The 21613-nt window shown below is 52.7% G+C and overlaps 1 protein-coding gene across 3 annotated transcripts in view; it reads right to left on the minus strand.

Annotated features, from left to right (window-relative positions):
- Positions 1–21613, minus strand: part of LOC120895492 (tetratricopeptide repeat protein 28) — a 115683-nt gene that overhangs the window by 5006 nt on the left and 89064 nt on the right. For 2 of the 3 annotated variants that reach the window (XM_040298937.1, XM_040298938.1), the window contains 3 exons: positions 1100–5169; positions 868–1007; positions 601–783 (listed from right to left, as the gene is read on the minus strand). In XM_040298937.1, the coding sequence (XP_040154871.1) occupies positions 601–783; positions 868–1007; positions 1100–5169 (4393 nt within the window). Of the gene's footprint in view, positions 1–600; positions 784–867; positions 1008–1099; positions 5170–5650; positions 6100–21613 lie in introns of those variants that run through there. The other variant, XM_040298936.1, reaches the window with a different exon arrangement.

Genomic DNA, 21613 nt, shown 5'->3' on the forward strand with positions numbered 1-21613 from the left:
AGACTAGTCATCTCGTATGACTAAATAACAACATGCCCGTCATGTGTTTTTGAGAAATGTCTTGGGTACAATTTCAGTTCCAGGAATGGGTATGCGTTCAGAAACCTTTCCCAGGACAGGTAGGGAAGAGTTCAGGAACAGTTCTAGGACCGGTTTGCGTTGGGGATCAGTTCCAGGGCAGAGTTTTGGGTTCGGAATTAGCCTCAGGAATGGTGTGGGTACGGCATCAGTAGGAGTTTAGGATCAGTTGCAGGATCGGTGTAAATTCAAGAGCTATTTCAGGGCCGGTAAGGGTTGGGAGTCAGTTCTAGGGAAGTTCAATTGCTAGACCAATAGAAATTCGGGATCTGTTCCATGATCAGGATGGTGGCAAGAACTCTTACAGTACCGGTATGAGTTTAACATCAGTTTCAATTCCAATAATGGTTCAGAATCTACCAAATTGAAACCATTTGTAACCTTTGGGTACCACAATTACTTATCATTTGTTGTAGCAAACGTTCTAGTTCGGCTTGTTTTGTGGTAAAGTCAGCAAAAAACTCCAAATTTTAACTTTCACGGCATCTCCAAATTATTGCTTCAATAGAGGCTTACACTTACCAGGTTCACGCGTCTTGATGCGACTCTTCTGGCGTAGCGTGTGCAGCGACGGCACGGTAAGCAACGAGCACCGTTCCGACAGATACTCGCCATCCTCATCGCCACTGCGCAGGATGGCGAACGGCACCAGGTACAGTTCCTTCTCCAGCACGAGAATCAGCTCGCGGCGCCCAATTCGAGCAGCTGAAAACGAATCATTGGCAACAACATAAAAACCCGGTGAGAGAGTGAACAAAACACAACAACACTATAAAGAGCGTTGCTTACTTGTGCTAATGTCCGGCAGCAGGTCCTCGAACGGCGCCAGCAGCAGATTGTAGAGGACGTGCAGACAGGACGGTCCCTGCCACGGTGGCAGCATGTTCGAGCGTCTCGAGCGTGTCGATCCCTGCAGGCTTCCGATCGATCTGTTAAAGAGAGAAGGAGAGAGATAGAAGACACTAATTAGCACCAGAAGATCGCGATCCTCCCCCTCCCCCAAATCAAGCGCGTCTCTTACCGTGTTGAGCCCTGCAGACTGGCGACCGAGCCACCGACACTCCCGAGGCTGAACAGCGAGCTGAGCGAGTAGTTGCTCGAGTTGAGCAGATGGTTCCGGTTGACCATGCGCAGAAAGCCGGCCCGCTCGTTCGTGAAATCGTCGATCAGGTTCTCGCTCGACGACTTCCAGCCACTGCCGTCGCCCTCCTGCAGCACGCTGCCCGAGTTGACGCCGAGACAGTCGCGCACGTAGTTGATGTACCGCGCCAGCAGGCTCTGCTCGTCGCCCATCGACCCGTCGTCAACGCCTGCACCGTCCTGCACAACCAGCTTACCACCTCCCCCACCCTTCGCGTCCAGGGTGGCTGTACTGGCACCAGCCGGTCCCGCCAGCGCCTTCTGCTTCAGCATCGGCAGCGTTTGGTCGTCCAGTTTGGTTGCGTGAAAGCGCACGATGCGCTTCTGGGGCTGCAGGAACCACGCGTACAGGTCGGCCCCGGCCAGGCTGTAGTAGATGATGCTCGTCTTGCTGCGGTTGACCGTGTCGAAGATGTACTCGCTGCAGGTGAGCAGCGTTTTCCGGTTGTTGAGCGAGTTTTCCGCGCTCTGGTTCGAGTCGGCGCCGAGGCGCGACCGGCACCGTTCGGCCGCGACGAGCGCCTCCTCGGTGCGCCCCAGCCCGACCAGCACGCGCTGCAGCGTCTGGTAGCAGGCGGTCTGCAGGTCGTACAGCTGGGTGCGCCCTTCCGGCGTCACCTGATCGCTCCGGATCGACTCGAGGATCTGGGCCGCACTTTCCATCTGCTGGCGGGCGGCATCGTCCTCGCCGGACGCAACGAGCGCCAGCCCGAGCCGGTAGCGCAGCTTCGCCTCGTCCTCCAGCTTGTTGAGCGACTGGGCGATGGCGAGCCCCTGCCGCAGGAAGCCGACCGCCTGCGGCACCTGCTCCATCGCGTGGTACACCCGGCCGAGGGCGAGGCAGGCGTGCGCCTTCGTCTGCCGGTCGGCGGTCAGGGTGAGCTGCTTCTCGTAGTAGCGGGCCGATTCGGCGTAGTTGCGCAGCGCATCGTACACGGAGCCGAGGTTGCCGCTGGCCCGTGCCTGCAGCGTCGCGTGGTTCACGCTTTCGCCCAGCTCCAGGTCCTGCTTGTGCAGGCGCAGCGACTCGTCGTAGTCGCCCATCTGCTGGAAGACGGCGCCGAGCCCGCTGATCGCGTCGGACGTCAGCACCCGGTCGCCCAGCTCGCGCGCAATGTCCCGCTGGTGCTCGAGGCAGTTGATCGCCTGCTCGTAGTTGCCGAGGGCGCTGTGGATGCTGCCGAGGTCACCGTACGCGGCCGCCTTCGCCTCCGCACTGCCCAGCTCGTGCGACACGACCAGCCGCTTCTCGAGGCACACGAGCGCCTCCTGCAGGTTGCCGACGGATTTGTAGCAGTTGCCGAGGCCCCGGTACGCCCGCTCCTGGTCCCGGGGGCTTTGCAGTGCGATCGCTAGCTGCAGGTGCCGCTCGTGGCACTTGATCGCTTCGGTGTGGTAGTCGCCGAGCGCGTCGTAACAGTCGCCCAGGTGGCCGAGGGCCCGCGCCCGATCGTGCTGGGCGGTCGGCGAGCTCACCTGCTCGAGCGTGCCGAGCTGCTGCTCCAGGTACCCGATCGCGTCCTCGTAGTGGCCCATGTTGAGCCGCGCGATGCCCAGGTTGCCGAACGCTTGCGCCTCCACCGCCGAGTCCTGCAGCTCCTGGGCCCGCTCCAGCTGCTCCTGGTAGCACTTGACCGCGTGCGTGTAGTTGCCCAGCGCCATGTGCACCGCGCCGAGATGCCCGTGCGCCCGGCACTCCCCGGGCAGATCGCTCATCTCCTGCCGCAGCGTCAGCTCCTGCGTGTGGTACCCGAGCGCTTTGTCCAGCTTCTTGAGCAGCCGGTGGGCCAGCCCGAGCGCACCGCAGGCGGCCGCCTCCATGCCCCGCTCGCGCGTTTGGCGGGCGAGCGCCAGCTGCCGCTGGTACATCTTGATCGCCTCGTCCACGTCGCCCATCCGTATCAGCACGTCGCCGATGTTGCCGAGCGCGCGGAACTTCCCAGGGAGATGGTTCGTCATGTGCGCGATCGCAAGGAAGTACTTCTGACACTCGAGCGCTCCGCCCGTGTTGCCGAGGGCGAGGTGAGCCAGCCCCAGGTTACAGTACGCCCGGCCCATGTTCATCTTGTTCTGCAGGTCCTTGGCGAGGGCCAGATCCTGATCGTAGTACCGCACCGCCTCCCGGTAGTTGCCGATGCAGTAGTGCGCGTAGCCGAGAAAGTGGCACGCCTTACCCTCGGCCGCCACGTCCCCGAGCTCCTGGGACAGCATCAGGTACTGCTCGTAGTACGGCACCGCCTGCGCGAACTCCTGCCGCGAGCTCAGACAGTTGCCGAGGTTGAGCAGGGCGCACGCCTCGCCCGCCGTGTCCTTCAGCTCGCGCGCAATGTTCAGATGGGCCCGGTAGTGCATCAGCGCCATGTCGTGCGCACCGAGCGCCTGGTACGCGACCGCCAGGTTGCCGTGGGTGGACGCTTCCGCGCTCCGGTCGTGCACCTCCTTGCTGATGATCAGCTCCTGCTTGTGGTACTTGATGGCCGACTCGTAGTAGCCGGCGGCCGAGTACGCGTTGCCGATGTTGCCGTACGCCCGGCCCATGCCGGCCTTGTCCTGCAGCTGCCGGGCGATGGTAAGGTGCGCCTGGTGCAGCTTCAGCGCCGCGTCGTGCTCGCCGAGCAGCTGGTACACGATGCCCAGGTTGGAGCAGGCCCGCCCCTCGCCCACCTTGTCGCGCGCCGCCAGCGCCATCTCGAGCTGCTTCTCGTGCCACCGCTTCGCCTGCACAAAGTCGTGGCCGCAGCGGGCCGCATGCCCAAGGCCGGCGTACGCGCGCGCCTCGATCGCCCGATCGCCGAGCTGCTGCGCGATGCGCAGCACACTCTCGTGGTACGTGATGGCCTGCGTGAAGTTGCGCTTGTAGTGGTAGCTCGAGCCGAGGTTGCTGTACGCCCGGGCCTCCTCCACCTGGTTGCCGAGCTTGCGGGCCAGCCGCAGATGCTGCGTGTGGCAGTCGACGGCCGAATCGAACTCGCCCATCGCCAGGTACACCGCGCCGACGTTGCCGATCTCGCGCGCCTCCTGCAACCGGTCGCCCATCTGCTTCACCAGCTGCACGCACTGCTTGTGCGAGGCGAGCGCGTTCGGGTAGTCCCCGATCGCGGTGTACACGTGGCCGAGCGAGGTGAGGGCGGCGGCCGCCGCCTGCGTGTCCTTGCACTTCATCGCCAGCACGAGCTGGTAGCGGTGGGACGTCAGCGCCTCCTTGTACGACCCCTGGCTGAAGTAGGCCGAGCCGAGGTTCCCGTGCGCCCGGCACTCGCCCGCCGTGTCGCCCAAGCTTTTGGCCACCGCCAGGTCCTGCTGCATGTACGCGATCGCTTTGTCCAGCTGGTTCAGCGCCCAGTGGGCGGAGCTGAGCGCGGAAAAGACGGACCCGCGCAGCTTGAGCGAGCACGAGCCGATGCGCAGCGCCGACTCGAGCACGGTCACGGCCGCATGGTACTGGCCGGCGCCGAGCAGCTCCTGCCCCACCACCGAAATCACCACGAACGGGGACTGGTCGAGCTTCATCGCCTTCAGCTGCTGGAAGGTGGGCTCGAGGGCATGGCGCAGCGGGCTCTTGATCGATGCCTCTACCAGCCCGGCCAGCAGCTGCTTGCTGTTGGGGTCCTGCGCCAGACCGGCACTGAACGCGGCCAGCGCTTCGCCGTACCGGCCGAGACACTGGAGCGCGACCCCCTGGCGGAAGTACGCCTTCGGCCACTGGGGGCAGAGCTCGCGGGCCCGCGTCGCATCCTGCAGGGCGAGCGCAAACTGGCCCTGCTTCAGCCGGGCGGCCGACCGGTTGCTGTAGAGGATGTGGTTGCCCGGGTCCAGCCCGAGCGCGTCCGTGTACAGCTGGACGGCGGTGCTGAAGTCACCGTTCTGGCACGCGGTGTTCGACTGGCGCACCTTCTCGAGGAAGAGGGCCCTGTTGGCCGCGGGCAGTTCCGGCGTACCTTCCGGTTCGTTCTGTGGTGCGTTCGATGGGACGATCGCACAGTGCGAGCATGAGACACAACACACGCACCGAGAGAGAGAGAGAGGGAAAAATTAAGAGAGAAATAGACAGAGAGAGAGAGAGAGTGGGGAGAGAAAAACACAAATTAACATTTTTTATACTTTTATCAGACACAGAAACACACGCGCACACACACACGAACACATTCATGCACACGCACACAAAAGCACACACACACACACACACACACATATATGATCATCAAAAAGCTGCCCATGCTGTGCCAGTCAACGATAAGGACGAGCAAACAGCGACGAACGCAGCCGCAGCCAGCGTCGACCAGCGACGATCAACACAACCACACACACTCACACACACAGCACCACGAATCGCTTCACCGTATAATTAAGTGACCGGAGCACAAGATCGTGGCGCACACACTTGAGCGGCACAGAGGAAAGAGAAACTCGCGCAATTTTTGCAACCCCGTACCGAAAGGATCAGCTCGGCGGACAGAATCTCCCAGACGGTGGGATGGATGGCGGGCTGCTGCTGTTGCTGCTGCTGCTGCTGCTGGTGGTGGGCCGAGATGGCGGCAGTGGCCGTTACCACGGTGCCGCTGCTCCCGACACCCGTCTGATGGTGGCCGGCGACCGTACCACGTCCCCGATGGCGGTGTCGCCGTTCCGTGTGCATCTTGCAGCGAACGGATTTGATACAAACTCACACACACACACACACGCGCACGCACACTTTGTTGGAAGCCTCGATCGCGAACTCGCCGCGAACCGGACCGTCCGGTTGTTGGTTTGTGGGGGAGCGTGCCGGGTCTCGACGATCGTGTCTGCGCGGCGGTTCACTGAATACTGAGAGCGTGAAAGCGTTCGAAATTGCTTTGCGATCGTGTGCCGCAAAAACGCGAGCGTCGATCGCGCATCATTTCGCTCTCTCTCTCTCTCTCGCTTTCGCTCTCGCTCTCTTGTCCGGGAGCGGAGGAGGTCTCAAAAGAGGGCCAAAGAGTGCGCATGAGAGTGGACGGAGAGCGTGAGAGTGAGCGATCTTGCACGATCTCATTTCTCGTTTTCCCTCTCACGCTCACGGCATTTCTGCGCATTGTCTTTCGTCGTCGCCAACCGCCGCTTCCCTAACGGCACCCTGTTTCTCCCACTCCCTTGTCCTGCCTGCGCTTGCAATTCCGCGTCTGTTTTTGATGCGTTCGGGATTGGACGGCACGACGGGAACGGTTTTTCGCCTACATTGGGCCACGGCAGGAGCTCAATGCTCCGCTTGCAGGAGTGCGGGGTTTGTGGTGCCGGTGGTTTCTTGTTGTCGGAAATCGCGCCCTTCGGTCGCTCCACCGCGTCGCCTTTGTCTTGCGCATCTTCTCGCCACACTATCTATCCTATCGCATTCCTTCCTGTCCCCCCCCTCACCACACAAAACCCAGAGGGAAGCCCTGCAGAAGAAGACAACTTCTGCTCTCCAGGAACGATGGCCGCACCGAAATGTACCTTTTTGCCTTCTACCTGGGCCCGACCAGCTTCCATGCCGTGGTGACGGCGGCGGGAGGGTATATCATGTTGATTTTTTGTTCCCTTCCTTTGTTCATCCCTTCCTCCCTCTCCCGTCCTTCCCTTATCGGTTCGCATGATGAGTGTGCGTGCACGTGTGTGTGTGTGTGTGTGTGTGTGTGTGTGTAGGGGAATGCGCGCGGAAGCATTGCCAATGAGAGAGGGAGAGAGAGATGTGGTGGTTCGCGAAGCCAAGAACCCTACGCCTCATCGCTTAATGAAATTGTGTGCCCAGGCCAGTACGTGTGTGTGTGTGTGTGTGTGGCTGGGGTGAAGAATTTTGATTGCTTCACAGCTTCAGTAAATTTTGGTTTCATTCAGCCCCCGGTACGCAGCAGCTGTGGTGCAGAGGCAGCATAACTTCTGCTAGTGCTCCCCTTTTCCCGCTTGTAGCACATTATTCTCTTTAGATAACGTTTGTTTTTGTTATATTATTCGACCGTTGGTTTGGTATGCACCGTTTTGTTAAGAAACTGGAGCACCTACCGGTATGATAGCCCAGTTTTCGACTCCTTTTTCGGGGTGCGGGTGCGGCCACCCATCCATCCATCCACAACCACCGATTTCGGGAGGAAATGAGTTACGACCTTGCTCTAGGCACCAGAATATGTAAAACATGCCCGAAGGGAAGGCACGGCATCGGCGAGAGGATCGACATGGCAGAGCACCACGAAAAACACACGCAACAAAACTGAAGAAAAAAACATTTTTCCTTCACCAGAACTGTTGCGCACAGTTGTGTTACACTTTTCGGGACCAAATGAAGAGCAGAGCCCTGAGTACGTTTTCAGAGAGCAATGCAATCTGCCTTTGGGTAGAAGAGGGTGCAGGTGTATAATGATCATGCGAACCCGTGGCAAACGGAACGGGCAACGTACCACACTCTCGTCCTCTCTCGGATGCACTTGCAAAACCCGATCAATGCAATGGGAGGGAAGTAGAAGGAAAGAAACAGAAGGAGAGGATGAAAGAGTGTTCAAATTTTAGGACTTTTGGGTTGAAGAGAGCAAATGGGGGAAATGCCAAAAACAACAGCAGAAACACATCAAACGCCTCTAATGCAAGAAACGCACCCACAGTGCAATGTTGGAGTGGTTCGATCGCCAAAACATAGCTCCCCTCCCCCGCCATAACACTGATTCTTCTTGCCCCGTGGTGAGTGGAGTGGTTTTGGGGCGATTTTGTGTAAATAAATTGAAGCGGGTATACGTGTAATCAATTATTTTATGATTGCTATCATCTTTGCCGCACCATGTACAGCCTCTCTCTCTCTCTCTCTTTCGTTGATTGCTGGTGAGCAGTCGAGTGTTTTCTTACCAGCGAAGAAACTGCTTTTCCTGCAGTGTTCTCAATTTTAGTGTGCAACGCACCCCCGCGCCACACCCTCACCATCGCTCACTGGACTCATTTACGTGGCTTTCAGTTTTAAGTCGGGTCATTTTTTATGCTTCTTTTCACCACCCACCACCGGGCGGTTAATTTTCCAATAGGAGAAATAGATAGCGAGAAAGAGAGAGAGAGAGAGAGCCACCAAAGAGCTTTCCAACAGCGAAATTTTCGAGCACATCCCAACGCACACATGACGTGGCCACCATGAAGTTGGGTTAGGGGGTTTTCATTATCGCTGGGGCAGAAAAAAGGGCACCACAGGCAGATTTGTTTTTCACACCTTTAGGTCAGCTGCAGAGGAAGAGAGGAGGGTGAATTAACAAGCAGGAGTTCTAGCTGTACGACCGAAGGTAAATGTTTCGCACGCAGCCATGGTGACGGAACGTTTCATCATTGCATGCACCCGCCACCGCCATCGGGTTCGTCGCTTGCGCTCTTTCGTTTTTGGTTTCCAGAGGAGCGTTAACTAATGTCGAATGTGTCCGGGGTTGGCCTGCTTCGGAGTAATTTTTCACCCTATCCGATCGAGCTCCAGTCATGGAGGTGGGATGTGGGCGCTCATGCGCCCCAAAGATTAGTAAAGTGAGTGCAGAAGGACTTTGTAGCTGGGGGTGCAACCACGACGCAGCTTAAGGGCATCGGTGGGCGCGTCAAGGCAACGAGAACGATTACGGGTGGCAGGAAGTACGCGATGATCCTAATCATTGCTAATTAATCTGCCGCTCTTTGCCACAAATGCCACATGTATGTGTGTGTGTGTACGCGGGAAAGCTGAAACCGAACTAGATAATGGAATTTTGATAACGTGACCGCGCGAGAACTGTGGCCAAGATGATCTCGGAGACTGTGAAAATCAATTTAAGGAGCGCAACGACCCCATACGGCATACCTTCACCTTGGGACGGTAGTGCCGGTGCTGTGCCCAAGTGCCGGACGGTGGAGAGTGGTCCGTGCAGGACGCGATCGCCCAAGCCCGGTCGAAATCGATCGATCTTGCACAACGGATCTGGGTTTTTTTTTGCGTTGTTGTTGCTAGATGTTCAAGATGAAATTAATTTGCGACCAAACCGCTCCAGAGCACCGCTCGCTCGAGTGAAAGGGTAATTCATTCTGTGGGTGTGCGGCACATTCATTTGTGGAATTGGTGGAACAAATCATAAGCGCTCCGGGAGCGCTCTTGACCCAGCAGCTTAGCAGTACTGAACATTGGCACATTGGACAGCGAACATCTTCGGTGACGTCAGAAGAAAAAAAAAAAACAAATCTTCTTTTTTGCCTGGTGTTCTCGGAATCCCCCTGGTGCAATTACACTTTATCCAGCGGCAGCCAATCAGCCAGTGGCACCGTACTGGCCGCGCTGGTCTGAATGGCCTCTGATGGGGGTGCTTTCAGCCCGTTCTGAGCGCCACTGACATCACGAGGACGGGTAAGGTAACAAAGCCAACCACGAGTTGAAACATCCAGCAGCATCCGCGGAAGCCTCTACTGGTCCTGGGTAATGAAAAGAAATTCCTCGCTCTTTTAACCACCTCACCCGGGGCAGATGAAGCGCGTGTTGAAGCGTGCAAACGACGCTTTGCCGCAGAAAGTGAAGCAAAAAACCGTCCGCTGGAAGTGCGGTCCGAAACCGCGAACCAAAGCTTGCCGATCTTGGTTGGAAGCTCATCCTTAGATCGAACATCGAACCTGGGCCGTGGTTTTGTGTGCACACACCGGTAATACGATCGAATCAGCACGCCATCGCTCGCCGTCTCTTTCTCTCTCATGAGAGACGCTTCCCCCCCCCCCGAGAAAGGGGAAACAGGAGGGTAAAGCTAACGATTTACTGAGGATGCATCAGGATCGACGATGAATTGCACTAAACCGCAACAGATGGAATCTTCCCAATCGCGCTGCCCTTTTGCTAATAACTCCCCCCCCCCCCTTTTATACCCCCCGATCGTTCCTCACCCACCGATACAGGAACAATCTTCGTTGAGTTTTTTTTTGTATTCGTTCATGTGCTTTTGTTGCTTTCCAATTCAGTGAGGAGCCGCTTTACGGGCGAGAATAATGCGCTCTACCGGGCTGATTTGGTTCGTTTGTCCATCATCTCGTACGGGTTCCGGCGGACGTTCGCGAAGTAGTCCTACCGGAAAGGCGGAATGAAATTCATCAACACACTCGAACTTTTTCAGGCGGTATTTTTCTGCAAAAGTATTTCCGTTCTAGGAGTTTTTTTTTAAGATGATTTTCAGTTTATAAAATGCTGCAATTAGTTTCAAAATCTCACAACATATTTTTACACATTTGAACAACTTTTGTAAAGATCCAAAGCGTAAAAAAATAGTTTGAGCGCGTCAGTATTAATTTTTACACGAAAGACTTCAACGATACGTAAAGCGAGGAACCTCAGCGAATATTTCTATTTCGTTGCGAGATTAGGCAGTTAGGAATTAAAATTGTTAAAAAAAATGTGTTAACACACAATCTACAACACTATTACGTATTATTCGAGATCACTTGGAAAAATGATCATTTACTGTGCCGAAAAATAGCCTTTTTTGATGATAGGTTTTGCGATTTTACACATTATTCTTCCTCTTTTTCTCTCGCTCTCTCTCTCTTTTCTCTTTCCCTGCTCTTATTCAGCGGTATCGATTACAGGAAATCGAACGTAATGCTAGTGTTCTAGAGTGTCGATGCTTGAAACATAGCAAAATAGATGTTCAACGCTTTGGGTCATTCGGTTTCTTTCTTACGAACACTTTTACACAGCAATCACCGGTGTATCCGTATAGTTTCTCTCTCTCTCTCTCTCTCTCTCTCTTTCATTCTCTCCTATGTTCTTTACCCCCTGTTGCCCGCCCAAACGCACCAAAGAAAATGATTAAACACTCATCGAAAATTAGAAGCCTCCGAAACCTCGCACGGGCACAGGCGCTCCCGAGCATGATTCAAGCACGGACGCGGCCAGCTTAAGTGGTTCGGGAGAGGAAAACATGCGGAGTTGAACGCTGAGATCAAAGCATCGGCTGCTTGTGCCGGGCTGAGAAGCTTTTAAAAGCCCCGTAAGGAATGAGAGGAAGCTGTGACCACGGTGGACAGTATGTGTGTGTGTGTGTGTGTGTGTGTGTGTGTGTGTGTGTGGAAGGAGGAGGGGAATGGGAAACGAAATAGAAATGATTACGCAGCAGGATTGATGTGTGCGGGTGAGGTAAAGTCGCCAAGTCATTGCCAAGGTTCACGCGGGATTGGGATTTTTTTTGGGCCACCGATCACAGTGAAACACACCTTTGGAGTGCTCTTCGTGCAGGGATCCTAATCCATTTCGGTTGGGTCTAATTTGTGCAAAAATTGTTGCAGGATTATGGAACAACACAAAAGGAGATCATTTAGGAAACAAAGCAAAAACAAAAAAAGGTGAAAGAGACATCGAGCGAAAGGGGCAATTATTTTAAATTTCACTTGCAACACAAAGCGAGCAAAATGGTAAAAAAATGCCAAAAACAACAGGAAACAGGCTGAGACAGATCACCCTTCCGGGGTTGGTTGACTCATTTTGTTCCACACAACGGGGAAGAAAATTTCACCAGTCACACAGTGCAGGCGGGGAGGACGTACGCTTCCTAATTAATGTGAGCGCTGCGCGGGAATCAAATGACCAATAAATCACTTCAAATTTAATTGCAAGCTCACGTCATCGTTAGCCTGAATCGATGTGGGAAGGGAGAGCTCAATCTAATGTGGGGGGGGCGCTCCCTGTGGGAACAGTGCAAACACAAGCCCACGTCGCGTCGGACGTCGGAGAGAGCGCATTAAGGGGAGCGCATGTCATGTTTGTAATGCAAAAGAATTCCTACCCGTACAAGCGTTTTGCCCGTTTTTGCCCGAATGGACGAACGCCAGGGTAATCGCAGTACAGAAAGGGGGATGGGAATGCCTTGGAAAATGCCTTTCGCAAAGCCGTCATTCCCGTCGGTAGAATGGAATGAATTTTCCTGTAATGCATTTTTCCGGCACCGTTTGTAGCGTCGTGCACTGTTGCTACCATTTTGCTTCGTTTAGAAAGGGGTAAGCTTAATTATACCATCATACACACCCCTCGAGGCTCACGGCGCTTTGTGCTTTGGCAAACTGCCGGGGCAAGGCAAAATAAACACATCATCATCTACCGGAGCGCCTGCAGGAGCACATTTCCACTGTGATAAAAACAAATCCAACCGCACACTGTGGGACAAGCAAAGGCCTTGCAGAATGCTCTTCTCTAGCCCACCGTCAATACGGTGGCCACACTAAACACACACAACCCAGTACACACAGTAATTAGCATAGTTTTGCGGCTGTGGGAAGAGCACCAGCCTCTTACCATTTCGCTTCACCAATCGGAATTCGTTGGTCCGACAAACGGTATAAGCTAATGCGCTTGTGCGCTACACAAAAGACACACCAAAGGGCATAAGCGCGGTGTATGGCCATGTGCACGGCATGCGCTACCGCGCTCCGTCCCCGGTGAAATCGGGTGCTTATCGGAAAAGCTTGAAAGCGGACAGCGTCGTGTAAATGGGGAAGAAAAATGTCCGCCGGGGTCACTGTGTAGGGGTTAAACGCGGGATGCTCTGGTGGAATGGTGTAGTTTTTTGTTATGTTGTTGTGTCCTCCAAGATGGCTTTCTTTGCGAGTTGTTTCAGTAAGAAAAAGCCCAACCCTGCGGGGACGGGGACGAAAAGGCAAAACAAAAACACTTGTCAAAGGGCATAGATTAATCAAACAAGCGGTAGATTATCGTTTGCGCGCAAGGTGCATGCCGTGGCCCGTCGCAATGCTGCATTCCGTCCGGCGTTTAAAAGAGATGGATGGAATAGTTTAAGAAATTGCATCCAAAACCCCCCTCCTTGCTTTTTTTTTTCACCTTCGAGTAATTAATGGTTGAAAACTGCTCTCTTCCTTGCTTTGAAGCACTTGCAGGTGTAGCACTGCGAGGAAAGTAGCACTTTCTCTCGGGAAAGAAGCAGACCCCACCTTTTCACTTGCCATCCAAAAGCGGAAAACTGAGGGAAAAACAATGACACGGGAATGTGCCGCATGGAATGCTCGCTGGAGTGATGGATGGGGCGAAGGCAGTCCGAAAGCGATAGGAACGATTCCGCCCTCACGGACCGGCTCAAGGTTACTGGTCTGGCGAGGCATTCAAGTCTTTCGTTGTTTGATCCAAATTGAGCCGCTGTTTTTTTGTTGCTGTGAGTGTGTTTCTCAGCCCCAATTGAAATGAGCCCATCGAGACGATCGCTTAGGTCAGATGAAAGCTATATTTTTCCACCCTTCCCGTCCCAGTCTCCCCTCAAACTATCTCTTCTTCTGTTATGTCTTCCGTCTCAGCCATCGTTCGATTTGCAGTACACATTAGACCGCACGTCGATCACGGGCGGTTACGCACCCGAAAAATGCAAACCACCTGTGCCTTCGGGTGGCCAAAAGAAAAGGGAAAGAAGGAGGAAGAGAAGGGAAGGGGGGGGGGTAAATAAATGAGTCTTAATGAAACGCAAACATTAACACTGGAGGCGGCGTCGGCGGCGGCACGAGCTAGGGTGCGCCACACACGCACACACCGGTACCGAAAGCAAAAGCCCGACAAAAGCCAAGCACGAGGGTGAGGGTGGTACTGGTGGGTGGGTGAGCTTTGTACAGCAATCGGTACAAAAGGAAGAAAAAAAAAACACATATTGGAGTCGAGTTGTTTGGAGCAACCATTTGAAGATGGGCCTTTGCGATCATCGTTCGAAGGGAGAAAACGGGGGAGGAGGGGCGAAACACATCGAAGCCGATTCCGGTGGAACGAGGACCGGTTTCGAATTAATCTATTAATGTGTACCATTAATTGAACCATTTTTTCCCCAGCCCTACATTTTTACTTGCACGGAGTATGGCGGTAGTGTGGCGCACTGCGTTCTAAGACACCGGTCTGGCGGCTGGTGGCGCGCGCGTGTGGGAAAACCATCACGAGGGCCTAGACAAGCCGTAGCGAGTGCGCGTTGTTCGGTCTTTGGGTTTGCGCAAGCTGTGGCGAGTTTAAATTGAGGATGCGCTCCGATCAAGTGACACACTTTGGCGCTTGGAACGGGGCGACCGGGCAGAACGGTGGCGGGTGAGTGTACTATGGCCGTAGCGGGAACGGTCAACGTTTTCCCGAAATCATTAGTGTGCACTAATAGTTCCCAAAGGGTTCCGCCGTCTCATCTTACCGCCGCAAGTTGAAAATGATGATGACGATCGCGATCATGACGACGACGACGACGATGGTGGTTGGACTTGCTACACTTGCTGTCTTTCCTAATGTGTTGCGTTTGCTCGTTTTTCTGCCTATCCCGCCCCCCCCCCGTCCTCCTCAAGTCCTCATCCATGGGGGGGGGGGGGGGGAAGAGGGAGGCAATTAAAAAATTGGAAGCATTCTTCCGCCAGCGTAAGCGCTGGGTGGTAATTAAGCTTCGCTGTCTGATCGGTTCCCTTTTGCGCACCGTGCATTAAGCGGGAACCTGTGCTGTGCTGTGGGAATCGAACTTTTGATGTACGCCACGGTGACAATTGTGACTTTTGTTGACCGGTTGGTTCCATCGCTTGGGCAGTAGAAGCGAAAACGCTCTGCTAAAGATTCGTTCCAGGCCTTCTAGGGGACATTTGTTGGTAAAGCAGCTAGCACAACAGACTGCCCTATGGGACTATGGTTCCTTGTGCTACAAAGTAGCAATAAAAACACGACCCGACACGGCTCATCATCGACAAACCAACATCCATTACACGGGGGCTAATCTTCACCGAACGATCAGCATGAATCGCAACACACGCCTGGACGGGACGGTATGAAGCGAACCACATTTTTAATACCGCCAGTTTGACAGCCTCCGGAGACGCACGCGGAATCACTTTCCCGCGATGTCTCGAGAGGGGTCATGTAGCGGGGGGGGGGGGGGGAGATGTAATTCATTTATCATGCGTAGCTCGTCCCCATCCCGAGTGTGGTCGTCGGGTTCGTGCGCTTGAAATCAAACGAGTTCTGGACGCGCATTAGAGCGTGGTGGGAGGGGGGGGGAGTTTAGAAGAGCGGCGACGATGCTGACGATGCTCATTGCACGAACTCCCTGGTTAACCCCAGCCAATCTTGCATGCAAATGTCTTGCCCGTCTGACGTGGGATGAATTTGAGCCGAAATGGCATGGATGGAATGGAATGTTCAAACTCGATCATCAATATCGGGCGTGTAACATATGATTTGTTTCCCCCCCCGTCCCGCCATCCGACAGGTTTGTCGTCCATCAGGATCTGGTCAGGCGCAAGAATGTTGCAAGTAATCTTTCCTGTGCTACAATGCAGATGAAATGTGCATTCAACGCCGCTCTATTGGAGGTAAACAGGGCACTATGGTAGGTGGTAGGTTGAGAGTCTTGAACTTTGTACCGTCCAAAGCCTGTGCTCGAGGCGTGCGAAGAAGCAGTCGCCTAAGGTTTAGAGTTAATTCGTTCACCAATAAGTGTGCATATGAAATCAAATCAAAGGCAACGTATGGTTTAAAACAACCATCTAACCGCCCACCGTTTGCTGGGCTAAACGTGTGTTAGCCTGCGATGCCATTTTCACGCGCGTAACACTTCGCCGAAACCTTCGCCTACTTGTTTGCCGCCCGTGACATTCGGGGTTAACTGGGATTGTATGCGCATTTTCACGATCTTCACCATCCATTTGGGTTGGTTTTATGTGTGTTTATGCTCCTTTTTTTCTCGTTCACTCTTTCTCTCTGGTCCGAGAGAGAGAGAGAGAGAAAGAGAGCTTCGGAATGGGGAAAAAGGCTACGGCTCTAAACGGCCCCTAAAGTGTCTTTACTTAATGGGCTTAATTGGATGTTAGATTGCGCGGGTTAGATGTAGGGACTGTCCGCCCCGCAAACCACGCGACCCGGGTCAACTGGGTCAACACACCGGGTGCTCCGGGATGAGTTTTATTCAAATTAACTCTGTACACCAACCCAAACACAAACACACACACATAGTGGGAGAGGTGTATCGCACCGGATTGGCCATGTCCGGTTGTGCGAACAGAGGCATTTCGACGCTCTCTCGGTTAACCTATACGGCTGGTTTTGGTTTTATATTTGGCATCGATGGTCGTTCGCTGGCAGGGTACGGGGGAGAGCTCACGATCACGGTTCTAGGGCGCTGTCTAGGTTTGGGCTCTGACCTTCCTTGCTTCCTTTCCCCTAGCTGAGCTCGAATTCTCAGGAGTGTTTGGGAAGCAAAAGCTGCAGCGCCGCAAGCGCGATGGCCTAACGATGGCCGCACGGGTGGTACCGTACCTGGTGGTTTCGCATTAGCCCAACGGTCCGGCCGCCCTTTGCAGCCGTGATGGTCGTGATGGGAGCGGGATCTTCCTTTCACCATTCCCCATTCCGCCATTCCCCCGCGCCAAACACACAAAATGCGCTCCCCGCTCTCTTTATGCGCTTGTTGAGCTACTAGGCGCAGTGGAATGATTTATTGTTGGGAAGTGTAACAGTTGGCAGGAAGGGGTGGGGATCGCTAGGGGAATCCTCCCAGGGAAGGACTTTTGCTGACGCAGAAAAAAAACCACACACACACACAACAAAACAGTGCGCGGTGTAATAGAAGCGCGTGCCCACGATCCGTCCGTCGTGGGGGCGTGTAAAGTTCGTGCGCTGTCGGGCTGCCGGGTCATTCGCCGGGAAGGGGGCATCCTAACTAGACAAGCGCACCCTGTTCACCCCGATCGCAGTGCCCTGAGCAGGGCGCGTTTTTGCGTTGAAAACCGGTAAAGACTGTCTTTAAAAAGAGCGATGAATTATAGACACCGCGGGATAGGGGGCTTTTTTTCTTGCGCCTGTCCGCCGGGAGTTCCCTTGTGCCGCGCCGAGCGGTGGGGCTGGGTGGTCGTGCTCTAATTTACCGACTGACTACTACTACTGACCCATCCACCAAACGGCTCGGGGGGTTTGGTTTGAAGGTTGGATTTGATCAGGCCGGGGCGAGCGCGCGCAGTGATCATCTTTCACCAGCTTCCCGTTGCCGGGGATTTCAATGGTCACTTCCGAATGATCACGATTTGGCGATGGCGATTGCCGTTGCGGTGTGTTCTCGAGAGCTGTGAAGGCAAAATCCCACCGTTGTCCATCCCAATCACTCATTTGCTGCATTTCCCGATCGACCGGTACCGCCGGAGCCCCAGCTGGGCCTGCTGCGCACACACTGGATCAGGATGAGGTTCAGTGGCCGGCGTAACGATGGGCACGATTAGGGAGCATCTACAGACACTGCAGTCGGTGCAACAGTTCTGGGAAAACGGATTCGCGAACGGGACGACCCGGAGCGGACAGAGCTAATTAGAGCTCTGGTAATTGCACGATCCGGGAAGGGTCGCGTAGGTGATGCGATAAGGGAGTTTGTGGGTGGAGAGTGAGTTTTTAATCGTCCGATGGAATGTGGCCCATGGTTGGGTGTATTATCGCGATGGTATACTTTATGCATTCCAGCAACGTGTTCAAGTTTAACTGTTCGATTAAAGAGAGCTAGTAGCATCAAGCAGAAAATCGAAACAAAGTTTATCAACCAAATCAGCTGGCAGTAACTTCCACTTGATAGATGTCTTTGAAACGTGTCTGTGAACCTTTCTCCCAGCGCCGTGGAACATCTGAGCCCGTTTAGCGTTTCTGCCAACATTTATTTATTTATTTATTTATTTATTATAGAGTATCGAGCCTCCATGGCCTACATACACAATTAAAACTAATGTCTTATAAACTATGTGTTCCTAAAATTAGACGTAATGCAATCTCGAATGACGCTAGTACATTTCGGTACACTAAAGGACAGGTCTACAAAATTTGAAAATAAATTAAAATTCTTGGACATTAATGACAACGGATCCCTAGCACAGAAAAGACGATAACGAAAGTCAGTTATTAAAAATTGTCGAGTTCTTAAAGGTCTAGTAGGGACATACAAATTTACATGACTTAGCAATAGAGGTGCATCGATTCTTCCAGTTAATAGTTTGAACATAAAAATTCCTTGGGCAACCATTCTTCTCTTTTCCAAAGTTTCAAGCCCTAACAACTGACACCTCGTATGATAAGCTGGTAGCACGTCGTTATGTCTCCACGGAAGCCGCTTAATAGCTACCCGGGTAAATTTTCGCTGGATCCTCTCAAGCCTCTCAATTCTAGTGACTTGCTCCGGAAACCAAGCAACTGAAGCGTACTCAATCAAAGGACGAACAAGGCAACAGTAAAGTGATTTTAAACAGAGAGGGTCATGAAACATTTTGCTACTTCTAATTATGTGTCCAAGAGTCCTGTTAGCCCTAGCAATTACGTCGTCAAATTGTTTGTCTAAAACAAGTTTCGTGTCTAATATAATGCCTAAGTCCCTAACAGTTTCAGATCGAGGCAATAAAGTGTCAGAAAGAATATAATTAAAACATAATGGAGTTCTCGCACGAGTAAACGAAATGACCGAGCACTTACTAACATTGAGTGACAAACAGTTTAAGGAACACCAAAGGTTAAAAACAGAAAGAAAGCCTTGTAATCGGAGACAGTCAATAGAACTACGCACAGGAAAGTACATTTTAAGGTCATCTGCGTACAGTAGCACCGGGCAGTCAGGTATAGCGTAAACAATGTCATTAATAAAGAGATTAAATAATAGAGGCCCTAAAATGCTGCCTTGAGGAACACCAGAGACCCTGCTAAATTCACTAGAGATGCAATCTCCAATCTTAATACGTACTGAACGACGCGACAGATACGAATTCAGCCACCTAACTATGCTGATATGAAAACCAAGTTTTAAAAGTTTGCTAGTCAAGGTATGGATATTGACGCTATCGAAAGCAGAGTGAAAATCAGTGTAAACAGTATCTACTTGGAACCCTTTGTCTAGCTGCTTGTAAGTAAAATGCAAGAACTGCACTAGGTTTGTGACGGTGGAGCGTCCAGGTAGGAAGCCATGTTGCAAAGGTGTAAATATGTTAATAGCACCATGCATTATATGTTTATGGACTAATAATTCGAACAGCTTACTGGGAGCACATAGCATCGAAATAGCTCGATAATTTGAGATGGAAGTTCTGTCGCCTTTTTTGTAAACGGGAAATATCCATGACTTTTTCCATAGGTCAGGGAAGAAACCAGTGCGAAGTGAATTATTAAAAATGGATGCTAGTGGTGAAGCCAATTCATCGATGCATGATACGATAACTATTCCCGGAATGTTATCGGGTCCAGAGGCTAAGGAGGGTTTCAGCTTTGAAGCCATTGAACGAACATCATCGATGGTAAAAGAAGGCAATGAAATGTCAACGGAGTCTTGTGCCACGAAACGTAACGCTTCCTCTACCTTCTGGTTTTGTTCGGGAAAGCTCGTGCAGCTACGCGCAAACAGCTCAGCAAAACCATTACAAATTTCTCGCGTGTCAGTAAACAATCGACCATCAAGTGTCATGCATGATGGGAGGGAAGTACGTTTCATCTTACGGTCCATAAAGTTCCAAAATGATTTTGGACATGCCCGAATGGATATCTGGACACGGCGAATGTAATTAGCATACAATTTTCGGTTATGAAACTTGAAGATTCTTGCAGCCTCCAGGAAATTGCTTCTATCGGCTTCATTGCGTGTACGACTGAATATACGATACGCAGAACGACGCATTCTTTCTAACCTTTTAAGGTATCTAGTGCACCATGGTTGAGAATTTGTAAATATTCGTTTAGGTACGAATTGCTCAATAATGTCTGACACTGCTGACGTAAGGTATTCAGAAGCAGCTTCTACATCCATGTTTCGAAGTCCAGTCCAATCAGTGTCCCTCAACGCTTGCTTTATGCTAACAAAATCAGCTCTGGCAAAATTATAAGCAGATACAGCACCAGGCAAGACAAATGGTCTGGACGCTGGTCAAACATGGTAATGGAAATGAATCAACCGCGTTCGCTCGGTCCTCGGTGGGAGAAACGTTACCGCTACTTCCTTTGGCGAAGCGTTCAATCACTTCAGCGGTTTTCCCCCCTTGTAGATCGATGGTGGCCAAAATTGCCAATTCTCTCACTTTCATAAACTCCAAAACGTCCGCATGCAAAGCTTCCTCCGCTCGCGCGCCACCACAAAGATAGCAGCACCGGGGTGGACCGGGGTGTTCGGGCAGTAGAATTTCACCCGTCTAAAAATCTATTAAACCAATCAAGCGTATCGAATTTCGGCAAGCCGGGCACGCGGACGCGGGACGCAGCAATTATGATAATCATACACATTGTGGCCCGGCCGGGGCAACACCGCCGCCTTTCTGTCCCGACACCCGACCCTCGTTCGCTCCCATCATCACTTGTGTGACCTCGCGTACCGCACGAACCTGACGGGCCATCGTCGTATCGCTGCAAACGAAGCAACCGGCGGAGTGCACCCAATCTTGGGAATGATGCCCAAAAGCACACACACACACCACCTGTCCATCTGCGCAGTAAGAAGCGGTGGGGGTAAAGGGGAGGGCGGAAGAAAGTGGGAGGCCTGTTGTGCAAATCGATCGAAAACGCACAACGCGAGAAGAAAAATCGCTTTTTAACGAAATTATAGATTTTCACTTAGAGCGAAGGAGGAGGCAGAGGCCAGAGCGGAGCGGTTTCCCACTCTACAGTCGGGGCGGGAATGGATGATGAGGCCGGTGAGAAAGATGATGGACCGGGATGGATGGGTGAGCCAATTGGTTCAATACATTGTAATGCGTTTCTTCTCTTGTCGCGGCGCAAAAGACAGAAAGCAAACGACAAAAGGCAAAACAGCAAAAAGAAATAGGTTAACTGCAGGATATGTTTATGAATTGTGTCTTTCTGTGGTATTGATTTTGCTAAATCACGGTCCCATTGGTAGATCTCAGTGGTCATTTCAATCGAACTTGGACCTCAAATGGCCCTTAATTCTATCCCGCATTTAGTGGCTCGAATGTCTGAAGCTTGGCGAAATGGTTGACTCTTCCCGTCGGTGTGCAATATTGATATTCGCTTCAAACAATTTTCCCACCGTAAAATTTGTCATTTTCCTTAATTGCACCACTGCGGACCCAATCGGCAACACCACCACCAACCCCATGCTTACACGAAAGTTCCCACCGGCTCTGCGCGCTGCTGTGTTCATGCCGCGCTCCGTAGGAAGGTGCGAATGCGCGTGTTAGTGGCGCGCACAAACGTGTCGTTAATTTATCCGGTCGTCCTACCGTTAGCTTGCCTGGCTGCCTGTTACTGCTGTGGAGCCCGCTAGCTGTGGATTTCGGCCATCTTCTTCCCGGTCGGTGTACATGATGCCTTCGAATGCCCCCTCCCCCCTCTTCAAACCGCGCGTAATCGTTATTTACTAAGCAATTTTGATAATTTATCTTCCAGCGCTGGAAGACCGGGACAGCCCGAAAGGGCTTTAGCTAGCCTCGAACACAAAAAAAAATCATTAGATGTACCACACAG

The sequence above is a fragment of the Anopheles arabiensis genome, chromosome 2 (genome assembly GCF_016920715.1).
Source record: "Anopheles arabiensis isolate DONGOLA chromosome 2, AaraD3, whole genome shotgun sequence".
NCBI classification, from domain to species: domain Eukaryota; kingdom Metazoa; phylum Arthropoda; class Insecta; order Diptera; family Culicidae; genus Anopheles; species Anopheles arabiensis.